The sequence below is a fragment of the Myotis myotis genome, unplaced genomic scaffold (genome assembly GCF_014108235.1).
Source record: "Myotis myotis isolate mMyoMyo1 unplaced genomic scaffold, mMyoMyo1.p scaffold_m19_p_10, whole genome shotgun sequence".
NCBI lineage: Eukaryota > Metazoa > Chordata > Mammalia > Chiroptera > Vespertilionidae > Myotis > Myotis myotis.
In genome coordinates, this window is record NW_023416314.1 from 73,945,224 (window position 1) to 73,957,659 (window position 12,436).

General features: G+C 48.9%; 2 protein-coding genes across 6 annotated transcripts in view; one reads left to right on the forward strand and one right to left on the reverse strand.

The window, feature by feature from the left end:
• Positions 1-1,223: 1,223 nt before the first annotated feature.
• On the reverse strand, positions 1,224-3,746 carry FJX1 (four-jointed box kinase 1). Its single transcript, XM_036326186.1, has one exon. It carries the CDS (start codon positions 3,483-3,485, stop codon positions 2,172-2,174), a length of 1,314 nt encoding a protein of 437 aa, XP_036182079.1. The 5' UTR covers positions 3,486-3,746; the 3' UTR covers positions 1,224-2,171.
• Positions 3,108-12,436, forward strand: part of PAMR1 (peptidase domain containing associated with muscle regeneration 1) — a 142,524-nt gene continuing 133,195 nt past the window's right edge. For 4 of the 5 annotated variants that reach the window (XM_036326181.1, XM_036326179.1, XM_036326183.1 and 1 more), the window contains exon 1: positions 3,108-3,231. The gene's annotated coding sequence lies outside the window, so the exon portion shown is untranslated. The remainder of the gene's footprint in view (positions 3,232-12,436) is intronic. The other variant, XM_036326184.1, reaches the window with a different exon arrangement.

Here is a 12,436-nt window from a genome sequence, read left to right on the forward strand (position 1 = left end):
TTCTTTTTGAAAGGTAATTATCGGAGGTCTCTCTCTAACACTGTATTGAAAAAAGAAATATTTGTCATTACCAGTACATTGTGGCTATATTATGAAAAAAATTGGCTATCACTACAAAGTTTATGGATTCTATTTTTTTTTTCAGTTGAGATAAGATTTGGCTCAGCATAAGGCACTGAAACATAAGGGTGGCATTAAATTGTAGTTAAGTTACACGCTGTGTTGCCATGCAGACTGAGAAGGGAACCCACAGAGATTTAATATCTTCAGGAGTCTATAAAACTCCAGGTTTATAAATACTAGTCAAAGAAGACATTTTAAAGTAAACAAAAGTTTACTTTGGAGTTAAAGGTCATTACATAAAACAAAGATAACAGGCAAGATCACTTGGACCCAGACATCAAATAAAATGCCAAGATAAAACACCAATGGCTTGTAAAACAAAAAGCCACTTCTCCCCTCCTCCATGGGTCAAAAGAAGTTTAAGACAATCCAAAAATATTTTCTAAATTTAAAGTCCCCAAGAAGGAGAGGCCAAATGTCAAATACAAAGCACTGCACACTTTTTTCCCCGGGCTCCCAATGGCTGCTCTGAGGGGACCGTGCTATTACGACCTGGAAAAATAAACAGTATCATCTCTGAACAGAGCTGGATGCTGAGTCCAGATGTTGGAGATTATGATCTCCTGGATGCAATGGAATTTATGCCAGATTAAAGAGAAGAATTAATTTACGACTTTCTCTACCTGTTCACAATGTGTTCAGCTTATTATTTGTACACATTGTGATGCACGGTAATTACAATGCTGAAAACAATGTGCAACATGTGACCACTGTAGTTAAGTTTAAAAGGGGGGAATTTGTCATCTTAGAGTCTGCACATCTGGTTCTATCATAGTTGCCACATGATTAATATAGGAATATATTACACTGAAATCCCTTTATATCAAAGTTTTATTTGCCAGGAAATAGAATACTTTCCCCTCTCTCTCCATCTTCCCCCACAGGCTATGCTGAGACCTGAAATTTCCAGCACTAGGGTTCATTTGAGTGAGCAGAACAGGGAATCTGTTCTTGTCTTTGTGCAATTAATTCTGTAAGTTCCATAGTCACAACTGGGGTTTGTTTTAAAAGCGCATTCATAAAGGAGAAACCCTAAAACTCATTCTAAAACCCGACAGGGCATCAGATACCTCCAACAGTTAAAACCATCAGGAATTAAGTTCTAAATTTTAAACTCCCTTTTATTGAAATATAAGTTTGTTTAGTATATTTACACCACACTTTATCACATATATACATAGTAGGCAAATTTTGTCAAATAAAAAAGTTTTTTTCTCAATACAAAATTAAAATAAAAACAAAGTAAAGTGCATGAAACTGATTTTCTTTTTCTTCTGGTGAACATCATCATTGTCAAAATTTTGGTCGATTGGGGGAAAGGGGGAGAAATGCATTATGTGATTCAGTGCACACAGCCAACCAGTCCCACATTTGCAGCCTTCAGGCCAAAATGACAAGCGGTAAAGAACAAGTCAGATATACAGAGTCTGCAGGGCTCCCCAGGTTCTGGAGGTCCTGATCTCTTTGTCTTATCCGGATCCGTTCCCCAGCTCTTACCAGTGATCTCACCATCACCAGCTGGAACAAAGGGAGAACACAGGAAGGGGGCTCCACCAGCCAATGTCACAGCCGCCTCTGGCCGCCAGCGCTGCGTTTGGTAGAAAACTGCAGAATGAGCTCAAAGGCTCAAATAGAAGTTTCCCTTTTTGGGAAAGAGGAGGAGGAGGAGGAGGAGGTCGAGGAATAAGGATGCATCTCCCACAGAGACAGCCACGGCGGGTGGGGGGGGCAAACTCAGGCAGCCAGTTTCTTCCTATTCAAACTCCCTGCTGCCACAGGGAAGAATCCTTTTATAAGCCGGGTGGAGGGGATGTTACACTTCTCACCTGGGTGAGTTCTCCCAGAACTTTGAAAGGAAACAGCTTTGAGACAGAGAGAAAGGGGGCAGGTAGGTGAAACTGAAGTTTTCAGCAGCCTTCTGGCTCAAGCCACTGGCAGGGCGTTGGCTGGCTGGTCCCAGGCGGTGGCAGAGGCGACAGCCCTTCCCCCATCATCCATTTCCCCGGCCAGGGGTTTCCCTCGCTCTCTCTCTCTTCCTCATGGTGATACTAAGTCCCAGGTCTGCGGCCGTACTTGGCCTTACAGTGCAAAATGTGCTTGGCAAGGAAGTCGAGGCGGCGCTGTAGTAGCTGAGCATGGGGATGGGCGAGCTCAGCCAGCTCCGGGAAGCGAGGCTCGTGGTGCTGGTAGAGGCGCAGCAGCCGGGCGGCCGCGTCCTGGCCGCGGTGCAGCTCCAGGACGCGCCTCGCTGTCCGCTCTCGGAACACACACACCGACTGCAGCAGCGGCTCATTGTATTTGTCCCACATGCCCGCCACCCGGTAGCCGTGCACCAAGCCCGCCTCGTTGTCCAGAAAGACCAGCGCCCCGCCGGGGCCGCGGTGCAGGTTGCTGGTGGCGCGCTGCATGACGCGCGGATCCCACTGCAGGCTGAAGAGGTTGCTGACGAGCCGGTCGAAGTTGGCCGTCAGGTAGTCAAAGAGGATCAGGTCGGTCCATTGCACCAGGTCCACCAGCTCCTCCCGGCTGCGGTTGGCTAGCTCGCCCCCGGCGGCGCGCAGGGGCCGCAGCTGGCCGTCCTCGGAGCGCCAGGGCGCGGGCACCACCACGTCCGTGAGGTTGGGCAGCCAGCTCGTCAGGCTCACCACGCTGCCCTCCGTCCAGTGCGCCGCCCGCAGCTCCTCTTGCACCTGCGCCCACTGGGCGCCCCGAGCCTCCACCCGGGAGAGTGCCAGCGGCGGCACGTGGCGCTGGAGGCCCAGCAGACACGCCAGGTAGTAGGACAGGGCCTCGCCCTGGATCTGCTCGGGGTTGATGCCGTAGCGCACGCAGGCGCGGGTGCCGTCGGCGAAGCGCGCCAGCCGGTTGGAGCTGCGTCCGCAGCCCCCGCGCTCCAGGGCCACCACCCGGGCGCCGCGCGCCGCCTGCAGCCACGCCGCCGCCTGGGCCTCGGAGAAGCCGCGGGGCACCTGCTCTTCCAGGCCGCGGCTCCAGAAGACGCCCCCGTGCACCACGGCGGGCTCCTCCGGCCGGGGCCGCCCGTCGGGCACGCGCCGCCGGCGCTCACCCGGGGGCCGCCGCGGAGGACCGTCGGCGCCGGCCGCCAAGGTGAGCAGCGTCCGGAAAGTTTTCAGGGAGGCGCCGCGGGGGTCCCGCGCCCGGAACGGGGCCTGAGGGGAGCGGGGCGCCGACTCCGGGCCGCCGCCCCCGGCCGGGCGGCGCGGGGTTCGGTCTTCGGGCGGCCGGGAGGCGGGCAGCGCCGTCCGCGGCGGCAGGAGCCGGCCCCACAGCGCCAGCAGCGAGCCCAGCGCCAGCAGCCAGAGCCCCGCGGTGGCGGCGGCGCCCCGCATCCTCCTGCCCATGCTTCTCCCGCCGCTTCAAGACGAGCCCGGGCGCCCGGGTCCCGGCGGCGAGGCGGACCCGGCTGCCGGTCGGCTCCCGGGCTCCGGGCGCTTCGGCCCCATCGCGGCCGCGAGGCGGTGCGGAGTCTCCCCGGCGCTGGGAACTCGCTGCGCCGCCGCTTCCCAGCTGCTTTTGTATTTCGCTGTGAGACCCTCCGGCGGGCGCGATTCACAGGCGTCCGGACCACGTGGGCGCGAGGGGGATCCCCCTCCCCCTCCTCCGCCGCCGCTCCCGCCCCCCACTCCTCCGCCCCCTTCTCCTCCTCTTCCCCTTAAAGCGGCAATGGCTGCTTCGGAGAGGCAGCCCCACACTGGGTTGGGGACCGAGGGGCGGGGAGGAGGCCGGGCGAGCGGAGCCCGCGCGGGGGCGTCGGAGGGGGCGGCGCTGAGCTGGAGTCCGGCCGGTTGCGAGGGACGCGCCCGGGCCCTGGCGGGGGTAGGGACTGGTCGCGGGGTCTCTAGGCTTGGGCAGGGCCTGGCCTCTTCCAAACTTCGGACTAACCCCCACTGCGCCCAGGCGCAGCCCGAGCCGGATCAGGGCGGGTCCCTTTGCCTTCTCCGTTACCGGCGGTGTGATTCACTCAGCCTTATGTAAATCTCTGGGAATTTCTCTGAGCCACAGAGGCTGTGACTCCAGAGGGTAGAGGAACCATTTATAGCCAACAGCTCGGAACCGACACCCACTTGCCCGAGCGCGCTCACCTCCACCGGTCACTGTGCTTTGAGGTGGGTCGCTCTGCCTTTCTTGGGCCAGTGGAGCATCTAGGTCAGCTCCATTCATTCCCTCACCCGTTCCACGGTGTCTGCCCTCGGTTCTGGCCTCAGTAAAATCCACAGATCCGGGTCCCTGGGCCCATGGAGCTTATATTACAGTCTAGGGGGGCGTTCAAGTTGCTAGGAGAGCATGGTGGCCCAGGATTAGACCTAGTGCGGGAGGTGAGGGCGGAGGGGGTGTCCAGGACGATTTCTCTAAGGAAATGATACTATTCTATGAGAAAATACGCACAAAGCAGGGCTGGCGGTTGCTCAAGATCTCACAGTTAGCAAGTGGAGAAACTAAAATTCTAGCTCGGGTCTCCTGGCAGCATGCGCTCGATTTTCCCTCCATCAAACAAGTTCCATATTTGTATCAGGTTGGTAATTCATTCTCTCTCTCTCTCTCTCTCTCTCTCTCTCTCTCTCTCTCTCTCTCTCTCTCTCTCTCTCTCTCTCTCATTTACCCAATCACTTTATTCCCCAAATGTGGTTTTCGATTCAACAAAGAGAATCCCCATATTGCATTTTACTTAATGGTATAACGGTTTAAGGGTGAAAAAAATGGTTGGAGGAGCAAAACCTAAGAAAACAAATAAGACAACAGATCACATTGTCTTCCAGACACCTTTGAGTTCAACCCACCAGGAAAACTCTTAGATAAGAATGGGGGTTATTTCTTCCCTCTCTGTACCAGTGTGTGTCCCAGATCCAAACCCCAATTCCCAGGCAAGGCACATGATTGCTGGTGGGGATGGAATCCACCTCCTGAAAGCAGTTTTAAATTTGTTTCCGTACCCGTGTTTCTTTTCTCTCTTTTTATCCCCATCAACTGCACGTGGGGGTTTCCGCTATATTAGGTCATCAGCGGACACTGAGTGTATTTTATTCACCAAAGAATGAATAATGCTCTGGGAAGACACCCTGATTTTGTGGCTGAGCAGCGGCATCCGACCACACCGAGGGCCTTCCAGCACTGACCCACTATACTCTCAGGTGTTTCCATATTGATCTTTGTTGCATCTGTTCTGCACCACATTATAGCTATATCGTTGCCTTTTCATAGATCTTATCTGATGATGAGATTACTGCTGCTCCCATATGGACATATCAAAACATATGAATTCATTGAGGGGTACTGTCTTCCTGCTCTGTGCAAGCTCCCTACCCCTACCTTTCCCTACAGGGCAGGGACTATGTCTTATCAACTTTCTATTTCTCTTAACACCTAACAAGGCATATTACACTGAAGAGAGGCTCGACGAGTTCAATTTTAATTTTTTGACTTTTTGATTAGCTTCCGCTGAGACTTTTTTTCTTTCTTTTTTTTTCTTTTTTTTTTGAATGCTTTGCTTTCAGCTTGGGTAAACTGTAAGCAAGATCTCCACCTTGTGGGCAGAAGTAGAATATCATCTAATTAGAGAAAATGCATACATTTTAAACGAACAATTAATTGTTTAAGTTAAATTCTGAGAATATTGTGTGGCTACCATGGCTTACACCAAGTGCTAGGTTCTGTGGGGGAATTCAAAGTAGTTGGTGTCTCTGTCTTTTTAGCTGTTAACAAAAGCTATACATAATCAAAGGGATAGTTCGCTGTAAACTCCATGAGGAGTCTGTCTTGTCTGTTGTTTTATAGTTTCCTGACACAATGCCTGGCACTTAATGGTATTCATTAACAATTTGCTAAATAAGTAATTGGAATGTTAATGAGACGAATGTCTGCAAGTAGTATTTATTAAATCTTTTTTTTAAAATATCTTACTACAAAAGGATACATTTATTCTACGAGGGAAAAAAATATCAATGAAGCCTCTGCTTAATGTAGGAGGAAGCATATGATTTTCAGTCTGGGAAGGCTGGTCTCAAACCTGGATATCCCAACTACCAGAATCTTCCATTCACATGGCTGGTGCTGATGAAGAAACTGAGTCTTAACGAAGTCGGCTAAGATCTCACAGCTCTAAAGACAGGTTGACTTGATCATAGACCCTTTGCCAGGCCTGAATGCACGGTGTATCAGACCAGGATACACCAATAGGAACTTGATCAAGTTCATTAACAGGCAGAATTACAGAAAACCAAAGGAATAAATCAAAACCAAAAACAAACCCAGCGAGGAATGCAGTTTTAAGGTGGCGTTTGATTATTTTACATCAGTGATTTTCAGCTGGTGCACCTCAAGAATTAAAAAAAAAAATTTAAATACTCATGTGTTATCCTGCCCCAATGAAGATTCAGAGTGTGCATTTTTATAATAAAGGCTCTCATAAATCCTGCACTAAACAAAAGCATTGAATTGGAGAAAAAAAAAAAAAACAGATACAAAAACAACTGCAATACCAGACTATTTGGTCAGGGGCACTGACCTCTTTTCCCTTAGATTGTCCACAGCCAACACAACAATAGCTGTCCTGTGCGAATGAATCAAAATTATACCTACATTTTTGTCAGATTGGCAAAACATACAATGTATTTTTTGGTGTGCTGCAGAATTTTAGTAATTAGTTTATGTGTGCCCTGAGACGAAAAAGATTGAAAATCACTATTTTAGACAGAGTTGGAGGAAAACACTTTTGTTTTCCTTCACTTCCCAGCCTGAGGACACCCCACCAGACACCCATGGCCAAGCCACTGTGGCTCCTGGGTTCAGCACAGCTCATCACAGTGTGTAACCTTGGCCCCATCTCCCCCTCGGCAGGTGCTGAGGGATGAGGGAAGCTGCTCCTCATCTATCATGACATCGGTACCAATTTTCACCTTGAAAACTTTCTTAATATAATTCCTCAGAGCTTCTCTCTGAGCCTCGACTTCCAATGGCCTCCAACTCCCACAGACCTGTTTGAAGAATGATCTGGTTCCTATAACAGTGCCTCCTGGGGAAGAGAGAGGAGGTGGAGTTGAGGGTTGGGAGCAGGGCAGCAGCTTGGAGTTGGAACATATTCCAAGTCTGGTGTTTCCACTTTCTGGCCGTTTCCTTTCTGGCTAGTTACTTCCCTTCTATGAGTGCTGGTTCCCGCACCTGAGAAATGAGGCTAGAGAAGCTTCCTTACCTCATGCGGTTGTTACGAAGTTCTAGTGAGATATTAATCATCACACCAACATTAGCTTCAAACACATGTTGGGCTTAAGATGGGCTTGGCCTAGGGTTTAAACCCTACTAGCAGGTACTATTGTCCCCATTTTACAGGTGGGAAGACTGAAGCTTAGCCAGGCAAGCATGTCAAACTCGCGGCATGTCAAACTCGCGGCCAGGCGGCGAGTTTGACATGCTTACAATGGATCTGAAATCAAGTAAACGGCAAGGCTGAGATTCAGAAGAATGAAGGCAAAACGTGCTGCAAATTGTAAACTGATAGGAAAATGTCAAATCTAAAAATTATTGCATTAAATCAAAGTGGACTCAACTCAGATTACATTTTGCTTGGAAATGTTCTCTGGGGTTGCTACTAAGTGAAATGGTTAAGAGCATGAACTCTGAAGCCAGACTGGGTTTAAAACTAACCAGTTGTGTGACCTTGAGTAAGTTACTTGCCCTCTCTGGGCCTCAGTGTACTCATCTGTAATGTGCAGTAATAATAATATTATTGGTATTATGAATATTAATTATAATAATTCTATAACATCTGATAATTAATAATAATAGTAACAAACCCTATAGATTATTATAATGATTAAATTTGTCCCTATCAAGTGCTTAAAAGATTAAGAGTTTACTATTATCATTTTGTTATTCCCTTTTCTTCCTGTGTCCCTGTTTCTTTGTCCAGATGGGGGCCTCTTCCTTTTCCTGCTCTGTCCTCCAGCAAGCATCACTTGGGTCTTGAGGGACCAAATCAAGTGGCGTTCCTGCCCAGTGCACCCTCTTTATGCCCCAAATAGACATCTGCCCTGAAAATGTTGCTGTTTTCCTTCCCCATGGAGCGGGGCCAGCTGGACCCTCTCAGGGTTCCCCGTGCAGCTCTTCTTGAAAGACTAGAGAGCCTCCAAACCAGCCTCGAGGTGCTGGCTTCCTCTCACTACTCTGCCGCCTGCAATCCCAGCCTTTTCTGGGTCTTCTGAGTTATAGGACCCTCCCCCCAAAGATACAGGTTTCTGAACTTACCCTTCTAGATGCTTCTACAAGAAGGAAGAGAGAGAAAGACCATGTCAAAGAGAGGACTACAGTATTCCTTGAAACTGGGTATGATTCCTGCTTCAGCCATCACCAGCTGTGTGACCTTGGGTAGCTTTCTAACCTCTCTGGATCAATTTCATTATTAGTGTCTCCCTCTTCTTCATTCTTTCTCCTTGCTAGGGCACATTATTTTTCTGCTTGGAGATACTTTTCTTTTTTCTTGGTGTTTCTCTATTTAGGACAAGATAGATCTGGCTCTTCCAGGAGTTGCTTAAATGATCTTATCCTCACATACCTGGCTATCAGAGGCAGGTGTAGGCACACCTGGTTCCAGGTAACTCCTGCTGGATAGCTAGAAGGAGGTCAGGAGATGTAATAGTCTTTGCAATTAACCTGTCTGCCTGAATAAGTGCCACTTAATACACTGTGTTCTGGAAAGAATGTCAAGGTTGACACGAACCCTTAATTTATGATGTGCCTAACATTTTTATGCTTCTCTTTATTCCATGTCGCTCTCTCTTTGACCTGCTTTTGAAAAAGGTTCCTGCAGCCTGGAGATTAGAATATGTTGGAGGCCAGAATCTGAAGGTTAGAGCATTGGTGAATTAATTTAGTAAATTTTAGAGCAGTCTCGGACACATATCTCAGTCACATGTCATCACACCGTGTTATAGGGGGTGATGGTGAAAATTCTGGACTGGGCGTTTGAGGACATGAGTTCCTTTCTGTACTATAATTTAGTTCAACTGCCCTTTATTGCCAAAGGCCAAAGAACTGGGCAATATGTAACAGGGCATCAGATTTGCTCTTGTCCTAAGCCAGCATCAATGTGTTGGCTGTCTCCTCACCTTCCCTTCTCCTTGTCAGGTGTCCACACCTCTCCCTGGTGCCTGGTGCTGGAGGGGAGGCTGAATCCTGATTGGGTTAAACCAATGATGGTGCTTTCAGTTCCCACACCAGTGTTTGGTTTAGGCCTAACCATAGGCATGTGGCACCTTTCTCCGAAGGAAAGTCCTCGGAGGTTTCTGGAAAAGATGTCTGTGCTAAGACCAAAAGCCACAGATAAAGGTATGGCATCTTTTCCCCATGGTTCAGGTCAGATTTGAGGCCTGGAATTGGGGCAGTTATTGCGAGAGTGCAAGGGGAGTTCTGTGCACGCATTGAGGGTGGCAGAGCAGAAAGATGGAAGCAGCCTGGGTCCTTGTGATGTGACCAAGCCTCCGAATTAATGAACTCTGGAGCTGCCCTTCCTCTGGACTTCTGCTGTGATTTTACCCACTCTGCGTTAGGGTGTCTGTTGTTTGCAGCCCCCAGATTCCTAAATGATATACCTCTCACATTGGAGCTCACCAACCAGAGAGGGACACAAATGTAACCAGACCTCTTCCATCGCAACGGTGCTGCTGGGGAGGCAGTGTGGCGAGTAGCCAGGCTGAGTCTCGCACTTACTGTGCTATCCTGCGAGAGCCCCTGCACCTCTCTGGCCCTGTTAACTCAGCTGAAAATGGAGGTGATAAGTGTACCTGCTCCATAACATTACTATGTGGATGAAATGTACATTAACCACTTAGTAAGTGCTCAATAAATATTATTAATTAGGACTATAAAGCAGACGAGGGCACAGAGGAGGGAGCAGTACATGCTAAGGAAGTCCAGGAAGGCTTCACCAAGGGGACAGATGTTGAGTCTTGAAGTGCAAATGGGGTTTGCAGGTCACGGACTGGGTGGGGAGGACATTCAGGTGAGCAGTGGGAACAGTGTGCCAGATCTTTCAGGAGCTCAATTTCCTTTTCCTTAAAAACAAAACAAAAAACCAATGCTTGGATGTGTTGGATTAGCTTAATCTCCTTTCATACAAGAAACACATCTCGGGTCCCCTGCCTAGATTAAGCGCCAGATCAGAGACTCTCCATGGCCCCTTCATCACTCATTTAAGACTCTTTCAGCCCATCCTGAAAAAATTCACTCAGCAAGCCTTCCGCACTAAAGGAGGCGCCTGGTGCCTCGCGTTGGCTTTGTTGATTTCTTTGTTCATCCGCCCAGAGCCTTCTCCAGCGTGCAATTAGCAATGCTGCTCTTCCTCAGCTTCTGGAGGCCCCACACAGCTCATCAGTCAGATAGAGGCTGACGCTTAATTAAGCGTGTAAAGCTTTCTGATTTCCTCAGATGAAAGGTGGCCCACGAGTACATCCCAGGTTTTATTTTGGTGGCTCCTGCCAAGGGTTATTATAAATAGGACTTAGTGCGATGTGGCTGAGCTCTTGGGGTGATAATGTGTCAAGACCAATCCTGGCTTCCGACAGCAGAGATATTATCATAATGGTTCCATCATAGGCGGTGGGTGTTAATGGAGGTGGCTGTGGGAAAAAAAAAAAAAAAGTACCGCAGGCAGCGAAGCCAGGATAGAAGTGGCTGCAAGTGAAATATCGGCTGCTCCTGGGACCTCCATCATAATCATTAGCTATATTAACCTCGAAGCCATTTTTTTTCTGCCGTCTCTTCCACAACAGACTCAAACTCAAATAAAAAATGGATGCCTTAACTCCAAATGAAAATATATCCCTTTGCTGCTTTTTAAAATCCATTTACATTAAAATGATGGCCAGCAGGTAAGTCATTTATAACTGGGGGCTCCCTGCTGTGCAGACAAGTGTCATCAGACTAGTGAGCTGGCTAAGTGGGAGGCTGAGGGACTTGCAGACCTGGGAAAAGTCATCGCCGTTGGACCATAAGAGGCTGGAAGAATATGCAAAGGTAGAGGGTAACTTACGGACACAGGCTGGTGGGGAGCAGTGAACGGAGAGATAGTTAGCTTCATAGTTCAATGATGAGGTAGTTGAAAACCAGTTAGAAGTTCTTCAGTAATGCAGTCCTGGTTGAGAGTGTGCTAGCTGTCTGGGTACCAGGTTTCATTGCTTAAAGCCAGTTTTCTGCATTCCAGGGGCAAACAAATCAATAAATCTGATGATGTCGGTGATGGTAATGATGATGCTGGTGATGATGGTGATGGTGATGATGGTGGCAGTGGTGCAGCTCTACTGTTAGGGCCTTTCCTACTCATTTGATTTCCAGTTAATCTTGACCCAAATTCCTATTTCATGGCTTGGGAGGGTTCAGAGACTTTCCCTCCGTTTCTGAAAGTCCTCAGGGCTTTGTTCCTCAAGCTTGTCTCTTTGCATCCACTTTCTGCTTCCATTACTTGTTGCTTTGGCTCCAGAATGCATTAAAGGGTACAAAGTTCAATGCTTTAATCACTCCCTACCTCACCAAACCCATTTGGACCAAAGATAGGAGTTTACCAACTTTACTGAAGGTTGTGGGGGAAGAGGTTTGCCAGGGGGGTTGTGTGTCACTGTGCAAGGCCTTCCTTTGTTATCTAGCTGTCCTTTCCCTTCTTCCTCTCTTATGTCATGTGACTCAGGGCTGCTCCCATTCAGGCCTCCTCAGGATCTCACATCTCAGATTCAACAGCAGACCAAGGTTTCTCTTGTGATCAAATGGGGAAGGGAAGTCTGGTGGACACAATTTAACATTTCCACGTAGTTTCTACATGCAAGGCAGTGTGTGCTACGAGTTTTCCTTGCGCACTTAACCTTTAAGACCACCCTGCTCCTGCCCCCGTTGGCATTATTCCCCCATTTCATTGATGGGAAAACTGGAGCATCATGGGAAGTAAGACTTGGCCCAGGAGACTTCTGCCAAGTGACAGGAGAGGAATCCCAACTCTGGTCTGCCCGGAGATGGAGGTTATGTTAACAATACGACGTGGCCTTCTGGGCTGACAAACACCCTGGTGAGTTAGCAGAGGGCCTCTTACTGGGAACTGACTCTTCCTTGGTTCTGGCACATTATCTTACTCCAAGAACGTGGGAAACAGGTGCTTACTTACCTCTGTCCTCTTCTCTGCTGTGGGATTGAGCCCATTTACTGAGAGATGTTGCAACACGGAATGCTCCCTGTGGTTCATATCTGATCAGGTGGGGTAATAGCTGTTGGAAAAGACGGGGGCTGGTCTGATAGTCCTGGGGACCACGCTATCACC